The following is a 27,071-nucleotide window of genomic DNA, read 5'->3' as shown; positions in this document are numbered from 1 at the left end:
GTCGACAAGAAATGTTAATTTCTGAAAGAAGTAAAGAATCTGATGCCATGAAACGTGAATTGAGCATAGCATTGGAAATGATTGAAGGACACAAGTTGGAGTTGCGTGACCTAAGGGACAAATTTACACTGAAAATGAATGAGATTGGAGAAATTGATGAAGAAATTAGGATGCTTGTATCTGTTAGTCAAGAGAAAGAAAGGAAGCATAAGCGGCAAATACAATCCTTGACCATTCTTGTTCAGTGTTTATACACGAGTATTGCTGATTTTGAATGCAGAGTAATGGAAGATATTACAAAAAATAATATGAGGTACATAGTTATATTTGTCTTTTACTTTTTTGTATTTATAATCTGTATGGAGCTATCAACTAAAATTATGGCCTTGGCTGATTCTGTTTTTTGCATGGTTTTCCCGATTGTAGATGTTTGGTTTGGTCTTATAGGTATGCATAAATCACATATGCATCTATTTATGACTTACTAAATGACTGATGATGTTGATGCTTTTAGTCTAAGAAAAAAATGGGTTACTGGTCAGAGACGTTTTGCTTCAATAAGAAAGAGTAAATTTTGTATTCTGTCTGAAATTTTTGTACTGTTGAGTATGGCTATAATTGAATTTGATTCTCTTCTAATCTTCAGGCTTCAGTTGTCATTCCATTTATAAGCACTCATTGAGTTTAGATGAATTGTGAATTAGTGTATTGATATGCATATGGCATTTCTTTTAGATTGGACAATTTGAGTTCTCAATTGAGAGCTCTTATTCGGAAAGCTAAAGTAATCAAAGGCACGGAGTTGATGTACAAACAGAGGCTTGAAAGGAGGAGTTCTGACCTTCAAAAGGCTGAAGCTGAGGTATGATGAAAAGTTTACATTTGTCAGAAGTAGTGCACATTGATTTTTTTAATTTGAGTTTGTGTTCTTTTAATTCATATTTTGTTGTACAAGGCATAGAGCCGTATTTGTTGCTAATTGGTATGAGTAGACGAGCCGGGTAGCTTGCGAGCTACACAAGCTCGGCTCGTCCTAAGCTCGAGCTCGACTCGAAATCAGTTGACTCGATCTCGAGCTCGAGCAGCTTGTGAATAGTGATGAGCCGAGTTCGATCCTGGCAGAGCTCGACTCGTCAGGCTCGCGAGCTTAAACGAGCTTAGGGGGCAATTTGCAAGATTTCAAAAGTTTTATTTTTAAGTTGTCAAAATTACAAACAACACCCATGACCCATTCACAGATAAAAACTCAAAACCCATTTCAAAGCTCAAACAAAAACTCATCTCTTTCACCTTCATTAATCCTCGGTTCCATTCGAGCTTAGAATGTGAAAGAAAATTAATGAAGGAGAAAATCTGAAGGAGCAAAAGAAGAAAGAGAAGAGGAGGTGAGAATAGAGAAGAGAATATAGAAGAAGTAAAGAAGAAAGAGAAAAGAATGGGGAGAAAGAAAAAAAAAAACAGACGAAGGAGAAGATCTAAAAAGTAAGAAAAGAGAAGAGAAGAGACGGGAAGAAAGAGAGAAAAAAAAAAGTTGAGGTGACAAAATGAGGTAATAGGTGAAAAGAAGAAAGAGCAAAAAAAATGAGATGATATTGATAGGCGAAAAGAAGAAAGAGAAAATGTGGGAAGAAAGAGAAAATACAATAAATTATTGAGCTCGGTTAGGCTCGAGCTCGTTTGAGCAAGCTCGAGTACCACTTCAGACTCGCGAGCTCGAGCTCGAACAGGAATATTAAAGCTCGATTGAGCTCGAGTTTGCTACTGTTCATCACGAGCCGAGCTCGAATACCGAGATACTCGGCTCGGCTCGAATACATCCCTAGGAATGAGGGCTTGAAAATATTGGAGACTGAATTTGTGTGTACTTCCATTAGTTAAGAAAGGGCTATGTGCAATCACTCACAGTTGAGAATTCAGGTTGTCTAAATCAGTGTATTTATTTTGTAATAATTCTAAATCATAAAATGGTTGCTTGGATGCCAGTGTTGGGATACTGATTATGTGTTATATTACCTAAATTGTATATACTTCTCAGCAATGATTCACCCAGAAAAAGTTAAAACTAAATATTGTCTGATTGAATACTACAAATTACTAACTTTGGTGTTTACCAGTTGCATAGAAATTTTCTGCAGCCTTCTCTCAGTTCTCTGTTTTCTTTCAGTTGGGGGCTTCTCAATTTTGGTTGAAATCAATTTAGAAAAAGAAAGATGAGTTGGTTTAAATTGTGGAAGACTGGAGGTTACTTCTCCCTGTGTCAAGGAATATTGTATTATTAAAAATATTATATTCATAGAAATATAAATTACTTTAAAAATTACTAAAATTGTTATATAAAATATGTTTGATTTGATTAGAATAAATTAGTAGGTATGTTATATAGTTACTAAATTACTTTTCTTTTTTAATATTATTATAGTATTATTATTTAGATTGTTTTATTAACCCCCTACATTTGAGAATTTAGCTAAACACCCTTATCCTAAAAGTTTAAAAATGAACAAAAAAACATCCCAATCACCCAAAAGGATTGCCAGTCGTTGGCTACCATCGTTGGTTGACAGCCAATAGTCACCATAATGGTGCACGAATGGCCGAATCTTCCCAATCATTCATCGATTTGACTAGAAATGGTCAAATCTGCGATTGGAGATATAGTTGTTGACAGCCAAAAATCGGTCAGATAGATCTAACCATTGTTGGATCTAGTAAAAAACGATCACAATAAGACAATGGTGGCCAGGNATTTTGTAATAATTCTAAATCGTAGAATGGTTGCTTAGATGCCAGTTTTGGGATACTGATTATGTGTTATATTACCTAAATTGTATATACTTCTCAGCAATGATTCACCCAGAAAAAGTTAAAACTAAATATTGTCTGATTGAATACTACAAATTACTAACTTTGGTGTTTACCAGTTGCATAGAAATTTTCTGCAGCCTTCTCTCAGTTCTCTGTTTTCTTTCAGTTGGGGGCTTCTCAATTTTGGTTGAAATCAATTTAGAAAAAGAAAGATGAGTTGGTTTAAATTGTGGAAGACTGGAGGTTACTTCTCCCTGTGTCAAGGAATATTGTATTATTAAAAATATTATATTCATAGAAATATAAATTACTTTAAAAATTACTAAAATTGTTATATAAAATATGTTTGATTTGATTAGAATAAATTAGTAGGTATGTTATATAGTTACTAAATTACTTTTCTTTTTTAATATTATTATAGTATTATTATTTAGATTGTTTTATTAACCCCCTACATTTGAGAATTTAGCTAAACACCCTTATCCTAAAAGTTTAAAAATGAACAAAAAAACATCCCAATCACCCAAAAGGATTGCCAGTCGTTGGCTACCATCGTTGGTTGACAGCCAATAGTCACCATAATGGTGCACGAATGGCCGAATCTTCCCAATCATTCATCGATTTGACTAGAAATGGTCAAATCTGCGATTGGAGATATAGTTGTTGACAGCCAAAAATCGGTCAGATAGATCTAACCATTGTTGGATCTAGTAAAAAACGATCACAATAAGACAATGGTGGCCAGGTCTAGCCTTCTGGTAAATTGTTTTTAATACAAGGACAATGTCGTCCAAAAGTTTTGCGTATAAGAATAAAATAGTAAATGATTATTCTTGTAAATGGTAACATAAATAAAAACATCAAATAATCATAGAATAATGGTTATATTCGTATTATCACATATATAACCAACAGATTACAAAGATTACCTCCTCCGCGGGCCAGAACCACACCACCACCAACTCCACCTTCTCCTCTTCCTGCCAATACCACCTCCAGTCCCGCCACCAACATCGCCCCCAACTCCAAAGCCTTCACCTTCACCTTTACCTGAACCACCTCCAACGCCTCCTCCTCCACCACCACCAACACAATTATTGATAATTTAAGCGATCAGTGTTGGAGGAGGTGTAAAATTAACAAAGTTTTTTTTTTTTTAATTTGATTTTAGACTGTTTGATTCTTTAATGTTTGATGATTGTTTCTGATTGATTGGGTTGAGAAAAATTGAAGTTTGGCTTGTGTTTTTGGGCAAAACAACTCACGGCTTGGCCGTTGATTCGGGGTTTTTCGTCGTTAATCTAGACTACCGGTGAGCCACCACACTACGGTGGTGTATGGGTTTCAATCCCATAATATTGTCATGGCCTCAGCTTGCTCGTTCGCCTAGTTGGCTGCGATTTAGACCAGATCGGGCCTCGTTTGGAAGCTTGACCATCACAACCACCGCCATTGCTAGGTTGGGGTTTGGGAAGAGTGTTGGGATCTGGGTTTTGTTCATCTAGTAGTAATATGGAGGCCGGTGGGCTGGGGCTATAGGGACTGGTAATGATGGCCCTGCTTAGCAATCATCATGGCCACAACAATGGCCTCATAAGGTCACCATCGTGGCCACAATAGTGGCTTTAAAAGGCCACAATCGCAACCTTGCAAGGCCATTGACGGCTTTGACCAGTGGGAGAGCGAACATGGAGGAAGTGGATGTGGGGATGGGGGCGAGGAAATGGAGGAAGTGGGTGTGGGAATTGGGGAGAGGAAATGGAGGAAGCGGGTGTGGGAATTGGGGAGAGGAAATGGAGGAAGCCGGTGTGGGAATTGGGGAGAGGAAGTGAGGTTGGAGGTGGAGCCAGTGGTGGAAAAAAGAGGGAGAGAAGCTAGATTTGAAGAAATTCATGATGGAGTAGGGTTTGGGTTTGGGTTTGGATTCAAATAGTAGAGGGTATTTTTGTTTTTATAGGTGTCATTTAACAGATTTCACTAATGGATGTTAATGATGGGTGGGAATTTTTTTTTTTTTTTTTTAAACGTTTTTGGGTGGGCAAACAAACTTACGCCAGACCTTGCGTGGGAAATTGTCATCTCCCTATTAAAATCATGAGCAATGCTAGTTTTATAAAGACTCGTATAAATGGGTATACAAAGACAATCCCTACACTTGATTTTTATAATTTCTCTCTCTCTCTTTTTCCGTTTTTTCTTTCTTTTTTTCTTCTTGATGATGTCACTTTATATCCTTCTTTGTATGAGTCTTTGTAAAGATAACATTTTTCTAAAATTACTAACTTTGCAGTTTATGAGTTGTATAGAAATTTTCTGCAACCTTCTCTCAGTTCTCTGTTTTCTTATTTGATTTTTCTCTTTATCTTTTAGTTGGGGGCTTCTCAAATTTGGTTGAAATAAATTTAGAAAAAGAAAGATGAGTTGGTTTAAATTGTGGAAGACTGTAGGTTCTTCCTGTGTCTATTAAGGTCATCCCAATACCTTAATAGATGATAGATTAAATATAAAAATTATAAAACTTAGTTGATAAAAGTGGTGCTGATGTAAAAGCGTAGTGTGTACTTATAGATGTCAAAGAATGAAGGGCTATGCGCTGCATCATGTTGGCATTTGGTATCAAAAAAATGCAGTAGCTGTTTGCTGCCTCTGTTATTCTGTTGTTCTTTCCTCATTTTCGTATCATTGTCTTTCAAATAGCAACAAGAACTTCAAAATTGCTGATTATATCTCTGGTTTACAGAAGTTATTAAGATTTAAACAGTACATGAAAGTTTGTGGAACTAGTAAAATGTAAATAGATTCAAGTAGAAACTTCATTCGAGATGCCTAGTGAAGACCATTGAGAAAAGATACTTGCATTCATTTTTTTGTCTTGCAAATATGTCTTGAGATGACCTTATATTGTACTATCTGTCTCACTGAATTCTCTCTTTGGAGTTCAGGTTGATCTTCTGGGGGATAAGGTGGATGCTCTTTCGAGCCTTCTTGAGAAAATATACATAGCACTTGATCATTATTCTCCAGTATTGCAACATTATCCTGGGGTAAGTTGCTTTTCGTTTCCATCATTTATGCTACTTTCATGTTTTGAAATATATGCGCACAATTTATGCGCATGGCTGCGTTTTCTATTGGTAATGTACAGTAGCTTGCATTTTAGTTGGCAAGTTCTCCAATTATAAAAATCATTACTCGTGTGACGAGTGATACTTGAATATTTTATCCTTAACATTGTCTATTTTTTTTTTGCAAAAAAAAAAAAAAAAACCTAGAAGATAAAATGAATTCTTCTATTTGCACTCTGAATAATTCATAGTTTGCATGGAATGAAGTTGATATGCTTCCTATGTAGTTTCCCATTATATTAGACTTTTTAAGTCACTTTATGTAGCTATCGGTGGGAGAACAACTTACATGATGTATTAATACTTACTGTTCAGGTTCGAACACTAATTTTTTTCTTTTTTTAATCATGTTTCTTATGATGGCTTGCTTCCTACAGATTATTGAGACTCTGAAGTTGGTTAGAAGAGAATTGGGAGGAAAATATACAAAACCAGCTTGATCTGCTCTTCCATAAGGTAACTTTTTCGAAAAACAAGTTGTCCATCATTGTGAGTTGTCAGAGAAACTTGAATATGATAGATATCAATAATATGAGAATTCTTCTATTGGTTTTCTTACTCTTTTATCTTTATTAAACAGATGGAGTTCTGCATGGTTTCTTTTTTGCGCATGCTGCAGTGTAAGAAATTCGGTTCTATCTAGAGGGAAATTAGATTTGTATTATAGTGGCTTTGAATGACTTGTGGAAGATTTAGAATTATCATGATCGCTATTACCAAGTTTAGTTTGACATGTTGAACGGTTTTTATTTCATTTACACTCTTTGAGATCGCTTGTTATTGAAAAGTATTAATTGATTATAAGTTTATAAAACCATTTTAAGATCATCAAAACAATATTTGTAAATCCTCAAAATCACATGCTAATTACTGTATCAGACAATTTCACTCTAGGTCTGCCTAGCACATATTAATCTAATAGTAGAAATGTAAACAGGGAGACCAAAAATATCAGGTAAACTAAAATTTAAACAATTAACATATTAGCTCGATTTCATGACCATGCAAATGCCATTTGTATTGTTGTCCCACACTCTTGGCAATTGGCATATATGTTATGAAGAATTTGTATTCATGGTGTGCTTTACCACTTGCTTTTGTATTCTGATGAAGATTTCATTGCTAAAAGTTTTCATCATACCTTAATGATTGTCATTGTATTACACAAAAAGGATTAATCTTATTCCTTGTGAACGGTTCGAACAACTATATCAAAGCTCTTGTCGAGAATTCAAGTATACAACTTAGAAAAAAATTTATTAATATTGTTTTTTTGGATAGACATTTAATTTAGGGGTGGAGTTACTTTAAGGGTACCCAGAGCCCTATAAAATCTTTTTATAACTTATAAAGAAAACTATCAATTTAGTCCCATAAATTAGTTTTCTTTTTTGCTCCTAATGATCAGTTTTTGAATTTAGCACTTTGGCGCCCATAGATGTAACTTCTTGATAGTTTCTTCGACCCGTCATTCATTGAACATTTACATGTGGCTCCCAAAATAAATTTTTTTTGGCTCTTTCCCTGATTTCATCACCTTTCTTTGTATAAGTATATTGTCAAACAGGTTGATCATATGGTAAAATAAGGGTTACGGGAATGAAGTTGGAAACTAATTATTAGAATCATAATATGGCGATGAAACTAAAAAGAATATGTTACTTGGTATTACTATTGAAGAGAGAAAACACTACACTTGTAAATGGGTGAATGAGCAAGTTGAGATCATCAAACAACATAGAGATGAGATCGAGTTAGAGATTCCATCGGATTAATGCCAAGTTAGGCCGTTGCCTTCTGCTAGCCGACAAGCTAGCCATGTATAGCTAGATCGGTTGCCAATGTAACCATATTGGTGTTAGGAGACTGTGCAACGGAGAACATACATTCGAGATAAATAACATAAGAATAAAATCACATCACACAAAGAGACACGATATTTACGTAGTTCGGCATAACCTGCCTACATCCACGAATGAGAGAAATCCACTATAGTTTCATGAATACAATATATAAAAGTACACAACACCATAAACTCGGTACATAAAATAGAGTGGAAACATCCTAGTTTCTAACCACGCTCAACCCAGTACCTAGAGTGGAAATGATCCCAGTTTCTTAGACACTCTCGCCATGGTGTTTAATAACACTTACATCAAATACCCTGTGTTCTCGTCTTATTCTCTCAGAACCTTGAATTGGTTCTCACCCCTATATTTATAGGTAGTGTAGGATATTTTATTCCTAATATGATTCATATTTCAATTCCTAATTAGACTCTCATAATTCTATTCCTATTTAGAATTGTATTCTTTACTAAAGAGTTTTCCTAAAGACATACAATTTTACATGGGAACAAATAGGAAAATGAGCCACAATATCCCAACAATCTCCACCTTGGCGAGTTTTCCATCAGAACGATGAACATGATGAAGATTCTTCATCATTACAACATTCAGGTTAACCATGTTGAATTTTGCTAGCATCCAAATCGCATAATAACCATGTTGAATTTTGCCGCCAAGATTAGAGAACCACTCCACCTACAACTTAAACCTGTTGTCATCCGTCTCTTATGTGCATCCACCATCTCGAAAGAACTCATCTCCCCGGTCGCAACTTGGAGCTCTAATACCACTTGTTAGGAGAACGCGTAGCGGAAAACCTATATTCGAGATAAATAACATATGAACAAAATCACACCACACAAAGAGACACGATATTTACGTGGTTCGGCATAACCTACATACATCCACGGATGAGAGAAATCCACTACAGTTTCCTAAACACGATATACAAGAGTACACAACACCATAAACCCGATACATAAAATAGAGTGGAAACATCTTAGTTTCTAACCACGCTCAACCCAATACCTAGAGTGAAAATAATCCTAGTTTCTGAGACACTCTCCCCATGGTGTTTAATACAAATACCTTGTATTCTCACATTCTCTCATAATCTTGAATTGGTTCTCACCCTTATATTTATAGGTAGTATATGGGATATTCTATTTGTACTAGGATTCATATTTCAATTCCTAATTGGACTCTTATAATTCTATTCATATTTAGAATTGTATTCTTTATTAAAGAGTTTTCCTAAAGACACACAATTTTACATGGGAATAAATAGGAAAACGATCGAGCCACAATATCCCAACAATTGGTCGCCATGCCAAGCCATGTTAGCCACCGATCTGGCCATGTGTGTTGAACCCTTATGTGTTTTGATATGCCAAAATTAATCAAAAGTGTGTTTGAAGAACTAACAAATTGCAAAGGTATTACACAAGTCATAACCATAAAATGAACATGCAGATTTCCAAGGTAAGAACGACCATTCGTGTTAAAGGAACGCCCATTCCACTTCATATTGAGACCGTTTCACTTGAGCGACCTCGTTCCCTTAAGTTGCTCATGGCTCTGCCCAAATTGACAACTTTCAGTCAAGTCGTTCCAACACGAACTCCCGTTCCACCAAGTTGTTTTGTGAATATTTGAAGTCAATATTGAAAGGGTGATACATCTTGAAGAACTGAAGCGAAACGACCGTTCCATCATAACGAACGATCGTTCTCCTAGCTATTCCATCAGGAACGTGACCGTTGCACTAGGTTGTTCACGTCTCTAGAATTTTGACACATTTTAAGATCTTAAGCAAAACGACCGCTCATAGGAACGACCGAATGCTCGAGCCCAAGTCAAGTTTTTTGAATATTGAAATGTCATATGTGAACACATGTTCGCAATGGAAGAATGCTCGTTTCCATGTATGATCAAGCCATTCCAAGAAGGAAAAATATTATTCCAACAAGTCGTTCACTTCTCTGAAATTTTTGGATATTAAGTGATTCAAGAAGGAACGATCGTTCATGATATAGGAACACCTGTTCAAATGAAATGAAGCTTGTTGCCAGAAGAGAAACGACCAGTATCAAATCTAGATTTCAAAAAAATATCACTGTTGGAGTCAAGAACGATCGTTCGGGATATTGGAACGCTTGTTCCTCTATGTTCTGCAATAGTAGTCGACTTTTGCAAAAGTTTGTAGATCTCCTTAGATTTTCTAGAAAATGGTTAAATTGTTGTATTTGACTTCTCATAGGTTCAAGATATATTAGGACAAGATTTTTGAAAGAAAAAGTATAAGGGAATAGTGCAAACAACATTCAATCAATCTTGCAAGCAAAAAGATCAAAAATCTTGAACATCATTTTTACTCTCTCTTTAAACTCATCCTTTACATTTTTAGAGACAAATTTGTAACTCATTGTGTGTATTAGCCTAGCCTAGAGGCAAACTTTACAACAAACCTTTTATACACATCTAGAGGCAAAATCTTATTAAAACTATTGTATTGGCAAATTTTGATTCTAGTGAAACTTCAAGGATATTGCCTTGAAGAAGTGGATATAGGAGGCTCTTGATCAAAACTCGGAACCACTATAAATTCTTTGAGCATCTCTCTTCCCTTATCTCATTTAATTTATTGAAATTGAATGCTTGTATTTATTTCTAGTTATTGTCCAACACCCCAACTACCACCCATCCCCCACCCCCCTGCCCAACCAACCAATTGCAATAGGGTTTTAAAATGTGGGGTCAGTTCAATGACTAGCAAAGGGTGGCAACTTGGCTTGGCTAGGCTAGCTATGAGTGGCTAGTTCAGTGACTAGCAAAGGTTGCAACTTGGCCTGGCTCCGCTCAGGCCAAGCCAAGCCACAACATGGCCAATGACACTAGCCTTGGCTGCGAGCCACCTACTCTTTTTTATTATATAGTTATTATAAAAATAATAAATTAATATAATTTTAATATAAATTCATTTTTCTAATTATACAAATTTTAAAACTACATGAAATTATCAAATATTATAAACTTGATAAATGTCATTTTTACCCCTTTCAAATGTTAAATTCATTCCTTTTAAAGTATTTTGTCCCTTTTTAGGCTATTCTAAAACTTCTGTCTTTTTTCTTTCAAATTCAAGAAACAGTGTCCTCAAATTGACAATATCCGTATGATAAAATAACAAAAAACCATGTAAGGTTTCAAAAATAATAAAATCCCCTGCTATTAAGTTTAAGGTATTAAAATAAATTATAGGAGAGCAATTTGGTGATATTTGTTTAGTATAACAATATAAATTTCAATAACTCACTAATGGTTAACAGTAAAGAAATTTTTGTTATATCAGTAATGAGAAAACGACAATTTCCCACCCAAGGTTTGGCGTAATTAAGTTTCCCACGCAAAAAGTTTTAGAAAATTTCCCACCCATCGTTAAGATCTATCTGTTAACTTTAACTGAAGAAAGATAGGATGATAAATTCATTGGAAGCTGAAAAATCAATGATTTAAATTTTTCTCTCTAAATCCGTGTAGCAAAGCTTCGCTTGCATGCTTGCCGTATGTCCCACTAAAGTTGACCTAACGAGACATAAAGGAGAGAGAAAAGTCATTCTTCCTTTTCTCCATTGTTTTCTGTAATTGAAGCTTAAGCAATATAGGCAGAAAGAGGCAACTGTTTACAACGATGATTGAAGGAACACTGGCGACAATGGATGACATTGGCAACAATCAAAATTCTCATCTACTTCTTCTCTTGCTTCTCTTAACTCTATGTTATTGACTCCTCACTTTCTCCCTCCCTTTTTCTTCGACAGCATAAACAAATCCATTTGCATCAAAGTAGTTGCAAAAATATTCATATAAAGGAATCCTTAAAAACATTCATGTTTGTAAAACACTAGTAGTATATGCAAATCTTGTTTTTGATTCACAATATAACACTGGGTCACACAACATTACTTTTTTGCTCTACTATAATGAAAATTTGGGTTCTAAGGAGAAATCAAAACCTATGTGTTGTTTGTGCATGCTGATTTTACATTTTGTTAATGAGAGAATTAATTTATAAATTATGGTGAGGTGATTCTAGTGGCAAACTATAAATGGAAAAGTAGGGTAAGAATTTCTTAAGTAGCAGGAGCTGTCTTCTTCAAATGCAATCAATGCCTATCTACGTATGCTATGATAGTAGATCCCCAAATGTGGAAATTTGTATGTCTTTAAGCCAATCCTAGTGGCTGAGTCAATTCTCTGATTCAGCCATCGGGATTTAATAAATATCTAAGTAACCAAGTTTGATAATGATTTTTGCATCTAAGGAGATTTTTGGAAACTTGTTTATGTTTGATTTAATAAATATCTTTCTTATATGTTAAGTTTTGTATTGTATGAAATAGTGAGATGTTATCAAATTCATTATATATTTGTGTTCTGTAGGATGAAGCCACAAAAGTTTAATTTGAAATTTCAGTTATTTGGAATTGAGTGTGAGATTAAGAATATAGACCTTGGTGAATTTAGTTATATATTGTTGATTAAGGACATGAATAAATGTGTGGCCAAGGAGAATCAAGAAGTATACCTTTATCCTGATAAGAAGTTTAGTGTAGAAGTTGGGTTACCTTTTTCTTAGGAGATATATTTATTAATAGATAGTGATGAGGATGCAGCCTTTATTTTCCAGCAATATCGGTTGAAAGGGTTAATGTACATTAAGTTGTTTATTGAAGTAGTACTTGTAGAAAGTACTGAACTCTAACTAGTTTTGCCAGAACATTACCCGAGGGAACCTACTGATGAGCAATCCAAAATTCCCCTAGAAAAGTGTTGTAAGTATGAGTTCTACTAGAGTGATGCATCTAATTATGATGATGAGAATGAAAATCAGAATGTTAATGGGAATGGTGATGGGAATGTAGATGATAAGGGTAATGTAGGTACTAAGGGTGATGTTTTTGGTGATAATGGAGATGAGTAAGGGGCAAAAGTGGGGGCATGTTGTCTGATGATGAGTTTAGCAGTGGGGATATCATAGGATCAAGGTCTAGTAGAGATGATGATGTAGTAAGTAGAATGAGTAGGTACATGAAGTGTAATGAGTTTAAGTATGGGGCTGATGGAAAGATTTATTTTGAGGTAGGGCAAGTGTTTAACGATGTTGAGCATTTTAGAAAGGTATTAAAGGATTATATAATTCAAAGAGGCTTTACCATTAAGAAGGTGTCTAATGAGAAGAGGAGGATTAAACAATTTGTAAACAAGAGGGGTGTCCATTCCATATTTATGCAACTTTAATCATAGATAAGAAATTGTATCAACTTAGAAAATATGAACACACACACTTGCCTAAGAGTCTATAACAATCCTGATACTACTACCCCATGGGTTGCTAAAAAAATGGTTGACTTTATTAGGTCACATAAGGAGAGTTGTGTAAAGCCCTTAGATGCTGAATTAGGAAGGGTATATTATTTAGAGGTGCCTAAACATAAGTTGTACAGAGCTAAGAGAATTGCATGGTCGTACAAGTTCAACCACATTATTCAAGTCACCAATCTTGCTTCAATGACAAGAGGTAGGTTGATTAGAGAACGAGTACCATAAACTCTTAAGTTCAAAAGATATTTTTTAAGTTTTGTAGCTTAGAAAAAAGGATTTTTAGATAGGTGTAAAAATTTCACAGGGATTGATGGGTGTCATCTCAAAGGTCACTATGGTGGGGTTCTTCTTTTTGTCGTCTCAATGGATGCTAACAGTAGGATTTTCCCTTTTGCCATATGTATTTGTGAGGTAGAGAATAAGCAATGTTGGGGGGTTTTTCCTTAGCTTATTGCATGATTTTCCTTGGGATGTAGATCATGTCACATTCATGAGTGATAGACAAAAAGGTATTATAAATGGGTTAGAAGTTCATTGGCCAACTATAAGAAGTAGGTGCTATGCTAGGCATGTATATGCTAATTTTAGGGGGGAAAAAAATTCTAGGGATACACTTTAGAAAAATGTTTTGGGCAATGAGTAGAGCTTCAAACAAGGTAGATTTTGTTTAGGTCATGGGTAAGGTAAAGGATGTTGATGAAGATGCATACAAGTAGATACTTGAGAATAAACCTGACCAATGGTCAAGGCATGCCTTTGACCATACATTAAGTCAGACCACATTACCAACAACATGAGTGAGTGTTTCAATGTATGGTTGGGTGAGGACGGAAAACTTCCCATTTTGAGTCTATTAGAGCTTTATAGAAGAAGGGTGATGAAGAGTTTGTAGTATAGGTTTAAAGCTGGTACTGAGTGGATAACTGCTCTTCCACTCGTGCACAGAAAGGTTAATAAGTTGATTAAGTCGGTTAGAAATGTTTTGTACTTTATCCTGGATCTATTGAGTTTGAAGTTATTGATAAAAATATAATGCCAAGTAGAACACATACACTGATTTTGGGAATTCATTAAAAGTATCTAGGAATCATTCACATGTCATATTATATCTGTTTAGCATGAAATATGATACCTTGAAGCATCAAAATGCATCTCCCATCTTCATTATTTGTTTTATGCATTAGTTGGAATATTACTCCCTTTTTGTACATGTTTAATTGCTTTTTGGAAGGTATTTCATGTTTTAAAAACCCTTACATCTCTTGGCATGTTTTAGAGTGTTTAAGAAATATTTTCAAAAACTGATTTTAAAGCCAAATTGCAAAACCTGTGCTTTCCATTGAAACAGTAGCACAAACCTTTGCGTTTGACTGTCTTACGCATTTCAAATAATTTCCTATGTTTGACGGATTTTTAATAAAAGCTAAATTATTTTTACTTAGCTTTTTCAGCTCATATCTTTGGGGTTTTGGCTTAAAATCAATATTTTGTAATCATTTTTTACAAACCTTTCGTGAATTATTGGATTAACTCGACTCCCACACCAAAATCTTTTCCAAACTTGCTCTTGGCTTCCTTTATTTGGTATTAACTATGCAACTCTACAACGAGATTCTTCTTTGAGCCAATCTGTAAAGGAAGACTGCAGGCTGACTCTCCAGACTTATTAGAATATGCGATGGAGAATTAAAACAACAAGGCTTTTGTCATTCCTGAAGCAAGTGCATATGATGGTGCATCTAACCGAAAGACAATATTTTAATTTTCATCCAATCATTTGTAATTTAATTTAACAGTTGTATTTTATTTATTATTTTTAATTCCAAAACACCAACAACACGGTAGTGAATGAATAATGCTTTGATTCCAAGAATCAGCTAAGGATCGGTGAATCAAGATTTCATCATGCCTTGAATGAAAAGGCTCCAACTAGGGCTATAAACAAGCCGAGTCGAGCCGAGTATCACCCTAAATGAGCCTGACTTTGTTAAGTCTTAAACAAGTTCGAGTCGAGTCACGAGTCAATCGAGTTAGGAACATTCGACTTGTTTATAATCAAGTCGACTCGTGACTCGACTCGAAAAGCTTGATTATGACTCGATTAAAAAAGCTCGATTATGACTCGATTAACTCGAGCTCAAACTGGCTCGATTATGGCTCGTTTGGCCCATTTTTTATATAACCTGCAGATCTTGTTTTATACAAATCAGATTCAATTTTTGGTAAATTTGCATCCAAATCAAGATAAATGACATCCAAATAAACACATCAACAATGTATTACACAACAAATTATAAAATCCTAAAACTTTAATTGGGGTTTGGGTTAATTTGCAACATTTTAAAACTTTTACATGTCAAATTAAAAAACATATCTAAAACTTTTATTTTTTGCAAAAAAACCCTAAACGAGCCACTATTGACTCCCGAGCCGAATCGAGCCGAGCCGGGGTAGACTCGAACTCGGCTCGGTACCTAATTCGAGTCTTATTCGAGTCGAGTTTGAGTATTTAATGAGTCGAGCCGAGTCGACTCGTGAGCGGCTCGGCTCGGTTGACACCCCTAGCTCCCGCCTTAAGGCTTGGAGATAAGTGATAGAATTTTGATAAAGGGATATATGAATTAATAATTAATTTAAAAATAAGAGATAAATGAAAAATAAGATTTATATAATAATTAAACATTTATAAGGAAATATTGTAGACTCAAGTAAGTCTAGATACATTAATTTGAGAAAAAACAATTATTTTAGAAAATAGATAAATAAATGGTGAATATCCAAAGAGTTAATAAAAGAGAAATAATTGAAATAATAAAATTGCATATACATAGACATGTCTGATAATCAAAATGATTTATCTCAAAAGGATTTGGAACGTTAAATATCCCTGGAAAATAATTTATAATTAATAAATAATTATAAAATTGAGATAAATACACAAAATAATATTTTATCAAGGATAAATGCCAAAAATAAAAATAATATAAAAAATTCAGGATTTAAATAGTTTGATTGATTATGTGAGAGATAAACCTGAAAACTATTTATCTCTTTATGGAAAATGAAATAAAATTATTAAAGCAGGAGAGATGATTTAATAGGAATGCCCTTTGCGGGTTTTTATGCAAAACTGAGTGAATCAAAGTCGCTTTATTGCAAATAAAACCTTTGAGAGGGTTTTTTTTGGTGGTTTGGAAGACTATACTCTTGCCTCAGAAAATTTGAAATCGGAATTTACGAAAAATATAAGTCGTAAAAAAAATTCATATGAAATAGAATATGCATGATTGAAATATGAAATTTGAACCCATTGCTATGGATGTGTTTTACTGCTTGGAAAAAATACGAAACCTAAAAAAAAAAAAAAAAGACATTGTAAGAGGTCATAACAAGCTTAGGGGTATTGAGGTCATAATAAGCTCGAGGTTATTCAAGTCATTTTAGGATTTTTGGCCTTGAGAGGGTAAAACCATCATTTTGCTGCCCAAAATCAGCAAATATTAGGCTCCGTTTGGTTTACATTTTTACGTTTTTGGGAAAAGCTTTTTGAAAAAAGTTAAAAAAAAAGTTTAGTTGGGCAGGTATTACGATGTAGGATTTACAGATTAATAAAATACCCCCTATGATTTTTTTTTTACAAAACACCCCTATAATAAAATATTAAAAGTTAACAAAAACACCTCTAACCCACCCATCAAATACGGATAGCCGGCCACCATCATCGGAGGGTGGCCGGAGTCGCCGTATCGGTGCATGACCAACTGGATCTTGTCGGTCGTGTGCCGATATGGCCTTTTCTGGCCAGATCCACCGTAGATCTTCGTCAACGACGGCCAAAGATACGGCCGTCGTTGATGGTCAACGACGACCATATGTTGGCCGTCATTGATGGTCAACGACGACCATATGTTGGCCGTCGTTTCTGGTCAGATTCACCCTGGATCTAGCCGAAAAAGGCTAGATCGGCGCACTACCGACAAGATCCAGCCAGTAGTATGTCATCCTACCAGATTCCAACCAACTTTCGGCAGTGATGGCCGGAATCTGGTATAATGTGGGTTTAGGGGTGTTTTTGCAATTTCAAAAAAAAATTTAGGGATATTTAATTAAATTAACAAATTTAGGGGGTTTAAAAAAAGTTGAATAATATTGTGAGTTTTGGGGCATTTGACTATTTAACTTTATTGGGAATACTAAAAGTAGTATTCCCAAACTTGAGTCAGACGAAGCCTTAGTGTTTTAGGACTAAAATGATTTTGAGGAGATTTTTTTAATTTTTAATTTTCAAATTTTATCTCAAAATAATCATCTAACTATACCTAACAATAATATTTTAAAAATACTATTACGAATAACTAAAGTATTTTCTCTTATGGATTTTTTAGGAATTGGCTTTCACACTTATTAACATGATATGTTTAATTAGGCAGCCCCGAGGGAGCCTAATTCAAAGAAACATCCCGAACTAATAAACCTCTTTGGATACTTTAGTACCTTCACACAATAACCCATCAAGAATGCCCCATTAAAGTGGTTCGGGTTCACCCGCTTTCGGAAAAAAGAAAGAGAACTTACTATTGTTTACCATAGTGTTTTGTTGTAAGGTGTTGCTAAAATCTAGTGTTCGAATGTATTTTTGAGCCTTTGTGTTGTGAAAAAGGCTTGTGAGAAGATATGTCTGGATCCTGGGACTAGAGTGGACCTAATTAAAATAAAAGAATGTCATCGTATGATGTGCTTTTAGTATGTGTGCCATTGTGTGATGGGCTTTGAGAATCTCATGGGCTTATCTTTGGATAATATCATGGGCTTGAGTCGAGGTCTAAAGAAACAATCATTTGGGCTTAAAATGAAGTCTTGAAGCTTAATTTGTGGTTTTGTACCCTAATTGGGTTTTGATAGGGGTGAGCGGTTCCAGGTACCCTGCACTTTTCCGGGGAATCGGAACCAGAACCGCACAGTACAGGTTCCCAAAAAAAGGAACCGAAACTGGAACCGCACAGTACAGGTTCTTCAATTCAAGGAACCGGAACCTAAAATGCAGGTTCCGGTTCCTTTCCAGGGTACCCTATAAAAAATCAATTACCCCCCTATTAGTTTAAAAAATAACAAAAACACCTTATAAGTTTACAAATACACCCCTAACAAATTTTCGTTATTCATTCATTTGTGTCCAATGTAACTCATAACCTGTAATCTCTAAGCAACGCTTGAATTCAATCAATTCATCACAATTCACATAAAATTCGTCAATCAAAACCAAAACACAAACAATTATTCATCACAATTCACATAAAATAACTTCACCAAAATCATTTAAACAAACAACAATTCTTAATACTAATTACTNCTTTCTCTTAGAAGCTAACAATTTAACAAATTAAGAAATAAGTAATTTAAAAAAAAAAAGACCTATATATAGATAACCATTCCAATTAATCTTTGTTCTGAAAAGGCTGACTGAATTTTTCCCTTAAAAGGGCTGATTTTATAATTATATATAAGGTTGAAGGTGCTAAGATAGTAAGACTATTTAATAGTCTGCTATATATTCCAAGATTTTATTGAATTAAAAATGGAAAATTTTCTTTGCTAAAGTTTATAGTAGCACATATGCAAAGCACTCTCGATACACTTAATTAAAAGAGACTCCAACTACCCTATTTTGCTAAGAATATGCAAAGTAAATAAAAGGTTAACAATTAATCACCTTCAAATCTATATAGAAAAACTTATTGGGTTCATCCAGTACAACAACGTTGTATTTGTATATATCAATATAAAGTTTATAAACTTACAAAGTAAAAGTTGTTATAAGTATTTATACAATAATATATAATAATTAAAATCTAGATTATGTAACATTTAACGATAAACTTATTTTCACGTGCTTTGGCTTTTTGTGTCCCGAAGAGAGTAATGAATACACCATTGCCAGCTAACAGTATAAAGAATTAAGTTCTTGATTAGAACCGATGGTCTTCACTTCATTTCTCTTTTATATTATGTTATATATGTTTGTTGACTGTATTAGATGCTCTTATATTTTTAGCCACCCAGTGTCTGCACTGTCACCACCAATGCTGATCATTCTTTTCCTTTATATATATGTGTGTGTGTATTACTACAAACCCACAAACCCAAAAGCTACCTTCTTTCTCTCTTTATAATTTGCTCATCGCCCTTTAATAATTCTCTCAAGCAAACACACCATGACTGTTCTTCAACCTTGTTCTGATTCTTCCAACTCCCTTAACCTAGTTTGTCTTTGCTTTCTTCTTTTTCCTATTGTTCTTGTCTCTGGTGAGTGTTCTTGTGAAGTTGAAGCCTTCGAAGAATATAGCGGTGAAGCACTTAAGTATAAACTAGCTGCAATTGCTACTATTCTCGTTGCTGGTGCTCTTGGTGTGAGTCTTCCATTGTTGAGCAAGAAAGTTCCATCTTTAAGGCCAGAGAAGGATATTTTCTTCATGGTTAAAGCCTTCGCAGCCGGAGTTATTTTAGCAACTGGGTTCATTCACATCCTTCCTGAAGCATTTGACAGGTTAACTTCGCCTTGTCTTGGTGAAAATCCATGGGGGAAGTTTCCCTTCACAGGCTTTGTTGCCATGATGTCCTCCATAGGAACATTAATGGTTGATTCGTTCGCGACAGGGTACTATAAGCGGCAGCATTTCAATAAGAATAAGCTGGTGGGTGTTGATCATGATGAAGAGAGAGCCGATGAACATGCAGGTCATGTTCATGTTCATACACATGCTACACATGGCCACGCTCATGGCGGCTCTGTAGACCATTCATCTCATGATTTGGCTCTCCTTGAGCTCATCCGCCAACGCGTTGTTTCACAAGTAAGCTTGAGTAGTACACGTTTGTTCATTGTTTCTGTAATTTGTTTGGTATCACCCAATTTTATGTTGACGATGAATATTAGTTCATAGTAGAGTACTGCAGGTAAGCTTACCTATTAGGTATTACTGAACTTCAGGTTGATGATGAATTAGTTACAAGATTTCATTTTTTTTTCATTGTACTAGAGTACTAGAAGGTAACATTACCTCATATTTATATATATACACCGCCGGAATAAAGCTCTCCCCCGACTCAAAACGTGAGTTCGGAGAGGATAATCCTGTGTCCCGACTGACTCACGCAAGATCTGTCGCGGAGACGAGAGACGCACACAATAAGATAACTATTTTCAAAGCTCATGCACAGTGCACATATATGTTGACATTTTTGTGGTATTTTGGGTTGAATTTGTGTAGGTATTGGAGCTGGGAATTGTAGTACATTCAGTGATTATTGGCATATCTCTGGGTGCTTCTGAGAACCCAGATACAATCAAACCTCTTCTAGCAGCCTTGTCATTTCACCAATTTTTTGAAGGCATGGGACTTGGCGGCTGCATCTCTCAGGTAAGTAATCAAATACTTTTTAAGCCAAAATATATGTCACATTATGTGCTCATTCCTAATCTTTTAAGTCAAAATATATCTAAGTTTAAGCAAAAGTAGACTGGCCTACAGTTGAAAAGATGAAACTAGTTGATGGAGAATGTTGTCATCCTGTCAACACCCTTCAATAAAAACCCACTAATCAACAGTTTAACAATTATTCTAATATTCTAATCAACTTTAATGACTCAAAAAGGGCCCACACTTGTCATTTCCTTAACCAATTGAAATTATTTTACTAACAGTTGCACGAACTTTCTGGGTGCTTTTTGTAGGCAGAGTTCAAGTCAAGATCTATGGCAATAATGGCAACATTTTTCTCCCTTACAACCCCAGTTGGGATTGCAATTGGCATTGGAATTTCAAGTTTTTACAATGAAAACAGCCCAACAGCTCTGGTTGTACAGGGGACTTTTAATTCAGCCTCAGCTGGGATTTTGATTTATATGGCACTTGTTGATTTGCTTGCTGCAGATTTTATGAGTCCAATATTGCAAAGTAATGTTAGGCTTCAGATAGGTGCTAATCTTTCTCTTCTTCTTGGAGCTGGTTGCATGTCTATATTGGCCAAATGGGCATAAATTTTGAGCATATTTCTAGATTACTTCCTTATAAAAATGTCCTCCTTTTTTGTCTGTTATTTACTCCTTGAAGCAATGCCAGAACAAAACATTTAACATAGCATTGTTTTTACTTTTTACTTATTTTTTAACTGCAGAAAAACCAATACACAAAATAATGTTTTATAATATTCAATTGATCTTCTCATCCTAGGTTTTATTTTTATTTTTTATATTAATATTCGAGGGACGTAATGAACTATACCCCAAATTTAAAAATAAAATAAAATTAAACAAACAAACAAAGTGACACAACTTGGTGTCATTTTTTAATAATTAAGGTAGGGGAATTCTAAAAGATGAGAGCAGACTCCATCAAAATCTATGAATTGTGACCCCTTAATGTGCTCTGTATAATGGTCAGGATTAGATATGTAAAATAAGGAGAGGCTAGGCGCAGGCAGAAACTCCTCCATTAAAAATGATGTGATGCCTTGCCACCCCTATATATTATAGTACAGTTTTTTCACCTGTGGAATCATAATGGAGAGCATTTCTTCATCACACTGGAGGGGCAAGTTACAGTATTATATCTCATTATCTCTCAACTGTATAAGGTCTCATTGCCCCAACATCTCTAGTGGGTGAAGACAGAAGTGTGGAAGTGGAATCAACATTTAAGGGGTGTGAATTTTTTAAGAATTTTGCTAGATGGCAAAGCATTTTTTCCCCTTTATAATTAATAGTTTTAGAGAAAAAGAGAAGAACCTTTCTGAATAGTTACTCTGTTGTAGTTGAAATGCCAAAGTGGTTCCTGTGGCCACTCAAAACACAAGTCACAATTCATATTATTAGCAGAGAACAAATGCAGTTTTTTTGCTGTTTAACAGTACATATCAACATTGAACATAAACAAAGAACTAAATTATTAAGCTGACTTATGTTTGTAACTTGGGATCTTTAGTCCTTACCACTGTTGAAAGTACTGTGATCTTTTATTTGCCTAAGGATCTTTTTAATGGAGAAAGATTTGATTGGACAAAACATAAAAGTTGTGTTGCGTTATGTAAAGGCTTGTTTATTCTTCTTAAACGAATCCCTCTCCAGTTTCTACGCCAGCAGCACCTGCACTAATTCATCAAGTGTTGGCGCTAACTTCACTTGTATCTTAATCACTCTGCTTCCTGCAGCATACTTAAGTAAATTTTACAACTGCAATGCAAAACTGAGTTATGTTAATTATAATTGATCTAACAGATTATTACATGTAAGAATTATAAACAGAGGAAGTAAAACAGAGACGAGAGAGTTTGAACTGATTGGCTTGCGTGCCTTTTGTATTTCATTCCGTTGTATTTATAGCAGATTACATATAACAAACTATAGAAAATTAAGGAGTTCAAAATACATTTTACAGCTAACTTTATCCTATTGTTTGAATCAAAACAGAATGAGGAAAGTCTGGGGATGGATCGTTTGCTGCACCACTTCTGATCTGATCCGATGTTTTCTCCCTTGATTCTCTTCAGCTGCAGCACAATTGCTTGAGTGATCTGATTTCCTTGATTCTCTCAACTGATCATCAAATGCTCTAACACCACCCCCCCACCCCCCACAAATGGGAAGTTGGCGAATCATGAGTTTGGTCCTTAAAAACTGGAATAGAGCTGCTGTTTGGCCCTTTGTAAACACGTTGGCTATTCGATCTTTTGTGGATATATGCTTCCCCAAAATATATTTGTTAACCACTTTTTCTCAAACAATGATTATATACTTACAAAGAAATCTTACAAAAATTTCCATACAAAGTGAGATGTCAAAAAATAAATAGAAAAATGAAATAAAAAGTCAAACTCATTAAATTCACTATTCCATTCATTTTTTATCATATCACTTTATATGGAGATCTTTGTAAAATTTCTTTATAAGTGTAGTATTACTCTTTCTCTAATGAAATGATAGTTAATTTCCACATGTTTTGTCATAACATGAAAGACGGGATTTGAAGCTAATGCCAAGGCTCCTATGTTGTCATACCAGATAATTGGAGGTGATGAAAGATATAATTTGAATTCTTTTATCAACATTCGGATCCAATAAGCTTCAGATGTAGCCAAAGCCATGCTTTGGTATTCTGCTTTCGTGCTTGAACGCAAGACAACTCCTTGTTTCTTGGCACACCATGATATTAAATTTTTTCCAAGAAAAATACTAAATCCACTTGTGCTTCTTCTGTCATCTAGGTTACCAGCCCAATCCGAGTCACGGTAAACATGAATGTCAATTGTTGAAGGTGAATAAAAAGGTCGTTCCTTTTAAATATTGAAGCACCCTTTTTGCCGCTATCCAATGTGAGTCTCTCGGGTTATGCATAAATTGGCATAACTGATTTACTGCATATGAAATATCAGGATGTGTAATGGTGCAATATTGTAGAGCTCCCACTACGCGCCTATATTCTGTCGGATCTGATAGTAGTGTGCCAGCCTTAGAAGATAATTTCATACCTGAAGTAGTCGGACAAGCTAGTGGCTTTGTTCCTTGCATTTTGGTGCTTTCAAAAAGGTCGGATATATATTTAGCTTGCCGAAGATGAAGACCTTCATTGCTACGTTTTGCTTCAACTCCAAGGAAATAACTTAGCTGTCCAAGATCTCTAATATGGAAATTTTCCTTCAAGCTGTCAATGAAAGATATAATAGCCGAACTGCTTGATCCGGTTATGATAATGTCATCTACGTAGACCAACACAAAAAGTTTGAATGTGTTAGTACAAAGAGTAAACAACGAATAACCAACTTTTGATTCCTCAAATCCAAGTTCTAGCAATTGTTCAGAGAGCCTTCGAAACCAAGCTCTTAGGGCTTGTTTAAGTCCATAAAGAGATTTATGTAGTCGACACACGAAATCTGGTTGGGTCTCATCAATGAAGCCTTGAGGTTGTTCCATATACACCTCTTCATCAAGAATGCCATGTAAGAATGCATTGGACACATCCAATTGTTTGATAGGCCAATTAAATTGAACGGCAATAGATAAAACCAATCTAACCGTAGTCGGTTTAACTACTGGAGAGAAGGTATCAAAGTAATCAATTCTAGATTTTTTATCAAATCCCTTTGCCACAAGCCTTGCTTTGTAGCGTTCGATGCTACCATCCGGGTGTCTTTTAATTTTGAATACCCATTTATTTCTGACTATATGTTTGTCGTGTGGCCTTGGACAGAGAGACCATGTCCCATTTTCCATCAAAGCATCAAATTCACGTCCCATAGCTTGTCTCCACTCTGGTTTTGCTACTGCTTGTGTATAGCAAGTTGGCTTAGATTCAATTAAAATACTAGTTAAACAACGGAAAGGATGACGAGTGGAATAAAACATTTTGAACCCAGGAAATTCTTTTGGTTTCGAATTTCCTGTTTTGGACCGAGTGATGGTAATATTTTCTGGTGGGTCTTGAGGTGTTTTTTGAGTTGATTGAGGGTCGGGAATGGTCTGCTCATGTGAAAAGAGTAGTTCTGTATGTAAGTCAGCTGGGTTCTCAGACATTAGAAAGGTTGGGGACTCATTATCAGGCAATATGGTTTCAGATTGAATTTCGGGTATTGCATTGTTTTCACAAGCAGTGTTGGAGGGGTTCAATCTTGGGATTTCATGGAGTGGAATTGAACGTGAGATAGGAAACAAACCTGTCGACATCCTGCTTTCATGGTCTGGTGAAGTGCAGCTTTTATCCCTTGCTAGAAATGAGTTCTCATCAAACACTGCATGCCTGGAAATATATATTTTTCCTGAGTCCAAATCTAAGCATCTATACCCCTTGTGTTGAGAGGCATACCCAAGAAAGAGACATTTTTTGCTTCTAAATGAAAGCTTGTTGTTCTCATATGGTCTTAGATATGGGTAGCATGCACATCCAAACGTTCTTATCGAAGTATAGGAGGGCATGGTTTATGAAGCAGGAAGTAAGGGGATATATTTTTGAGGACTTTTGTGAGAAGCCGATTTATTAGGAAAACCGCTGTAAGAAAGGCATCAATCCAATATTTATTTGGTAGTTGTGCTTTAGCTAATAATGTTAAACCAGTTTCTTGAATACGTCGATGTTTTCTTTCGGTAATTCTATTTTGCTATGAAGTGTAGGGGCAGGTTAATCTATGATATATCCCATGTTTCGTTAAAAAAGATTTGAAATCATTGGAAATATATTCTCCTCCATTGTCGGATTGTAGTGGTTGAATTTTAGAAGAGAACAAATTTTCCACAAGAGCTTTATATTGCTGAAAAATAATAAAGACTTCAGATTTAAAACACATGGGATACATCCATGTAAACCTACCAAAATCATCGACAAAAATAACATAATAGCAATAACCACTAGTTAAAGTTATTGGAGATACCCATACATCGGTATGAATGAGTTGTAAAGGCTTGGCAGAGACTCGGGTAGAATCAACAAAAGGCAATTTAGCAGTTTTTCCTAGTTGACAAGAATTGCAAAAATCTAACGTATTTAAGGACTTAGAGAGAGGCAAATAATTGCGCAAACAATCTAAGGTGGACTTGGCAGGGTGCCCTAGGCAATTATGCCAATGTTCCAAGGATGTTGTTATTCCTAACTTTGCGGTGAAACAACGCATTTTATTTGAGGAGCTCTTGTGACCAACAAAAGGATAAAGTCTGTTTTCAACCAGTCCTTGAAGCAGGATGCGATCCGTCTTGTTGTCCTTCACACAAAAATAAGTTCCAATTAGCACAAAATAACAGTCATTGTCTAAGCATAACTGATTGATGGATAAAAGATTGGCTGAGGCGTTGGGGCAATGAAGAATATTGTTGAGTTTGAAAGAACTATGAGTAAATTTTAGAGTTGTATTTCCAGTATTTTTAATAACCAAACCTGAGCCATTGCCAACTTGGACAGTATCAGCACCCTCGTAGGAAGCTTGGTTCGTTAAATTTGCTGCATTGGCGGTGATATGAGCATTGGCGCCACTATTCGCATACTAGACATTTTGGTCATAGGAATCATTGGCTTCGATAGCCATTGCAGCAAGATCAACAGGTGGCATGCGTCCCTGAAAAGAGAAGTCAAAGCAATGATAGCAATCAAGGGCAACATGTCCCCTTTTACCACAAATTTGACAAGTTACCTATCATAAGCTTGCTGATTCGTATGAGTTGTAGGAGGAACCTGATGACCTTTGTTCGGAAGTAATGGCCTTAGAGTTGTGCTTTGCTGTTTCGGCTTCCTTGGGAAGAAGGGTGATTTTCCTTTTTGGTTTGCTGCAAATGCATAGTGTTGATCAGGTGCCGAGTTGTGTTGTGCTTCAATGAGAGTTTCAAAGTTGAGGAGTTCAGCTTGGAAGTCATCGAAGGAAAGATCTTTGTCTCGGCATGCAAGGTTGAACGTAGTGATGAACGGAGTAAATGCTGGCCGGAGTCCTCCTAAGAGAAAGCTAATCAGATCTTGATCATCAGTAGTCTTCCCTGCAGCTGCAAGTTGATCAACGAGATTCTTGGCTTCCTCCATAAATTCACTACAAGACCGATTGCCTTGAGTAATGGTCTGGAGTTGTCTTCTTAAAAGAGCAATCCTCGACCGAGAAGTAAATGAGAACCTAGTGTGAAGGACATCCCACACTTGTTTGGAAGTCTGCATTCCATAAACAGTAGAGACTAGCTTCTCAGTAATAAAAGCTAATAGCCAACTTAGAACACATGTGTCTTTCTTTAACCACATTGTGTAAGCTAGGTTAGTGGTGCCATCGGAAAGAGTTTTGGATGGAGGAGGAACAACCCCATCCACAAGATCAGCAAGATCATGACTCTTTATAAAGACCATAAATTGGACACTCCATGGCAAATAGTTGGAATCGACCAATTTTTGGG

General features: G+C 35.5%; 2 protein-coding genes across 2 annotated transcripts; both read left to right on the top strand.

Moving 5' to 3' along the window:
* Nucleotides 1–6,386, top strand: LOC116135370 (WPP domain-associated protein-like). Its single transcript, XM_031421064.1, has 4 exons — nt 1–313; nt 736–862; nt 5,748–5,849; nt 6,308–6,386. The coding sequence occupies exons 1-4, from the start codon at nt 12–14 to the stop codon at nt 6,368–6,370; spliced, it is 594 nt and encodes a 197-aa protein (XP_031276924.1). The 5' UTR covers nt 1–11; the 3' UTR covers nt 6,371–6,386.
* A 12,973-nt stretch (nt 6,387–19,359) lies between these two features.
* Nucleotides 19,360–21,333, top strand: LOC116135396 (zinc transporter 1-like). Its single transcript, XM_031421096.1, has 3 exons — nt 19,360–20,013; nt 20,431–20,580; nt 20,895–21,333. The coding sequence occupies exons 1-3, from the start codon at nt 19,375–19,377 to the stop codon at nt 21,198–21,200; spliced, it is 1,095 nt and encodes a 364-aa protein (XP_031276956.1). The 5' UTR covers nt 19,360–19,374; the 3' UTR covers nt 21,201–21,333.
* The last annotated feature ends 5,738 nt before the right edge of the window (nt 21,334–27,071 follow it).

This window comes from Pistacia vera, unplaced genomic scaffold (assembly GCF_008641045.1).
Source record: "Pistacia vera cultivar Batoury unplaced genomic scaffold, PisVer_v2 Contig3, whole genome shotgun sequence".
Lineage (NCBI taxonomy): Eukaryota > Viridiplantae > Streptophyta > Magnoliopsida > Sapindales > Anacardiaceae > Pistacia > Pistacia vera.
The sequence above is the reverse complement of the archived record's forward strand: the minus strand, read 5'-3'. Positions and strand labels throughout refer to the sequence as shown.

Bases quoted from the DNA above. Each gene is read 5' to 3' on its own strand.
- LOC116135370 (XM_031421064.1), top strand. From the start codon at position 12: ATGTTAATTTCTGAAAGAAGTAAAGAATCTGATGCCATGAAACGTGAA. The intron at 314-735 runs GTACATAGTTAT...CATTTCTTTTAG, and splicing joins ATTACAAAAAATAATATGAG to ATTGGACAATTTGAGTTCTC. The intron at 5,850-6,307 runs GTAAGTTGCTTT...TGCTTCCTACAG, and splicing joins TATTGCAACATTATCCTGGG to ATTATTGAGACTCTGAAGTT.
- LOC116135396 (XM_031421096.1), top strand. From the start codon at position 19,375: ATGACTGTTCTTCAACCTTGTTCTGATTCTTCCAACTCCCTTAACCTA. The intron at 20,014-20,430 runs GTAAGCTTGAGT...GAATTTGTGTAG, and splicing joins GCCAACGCGTTGTTTCACAA to GTATTGGAGCTGGGAATTGT. The intron at 20,581-20,894 runs GTAAGTAATCAA...TGCTTTTTGTAG, and splicing joins TTGGCGGCTGCATCTCTCAG to GCAGAGTTCAAGTCAAGATC.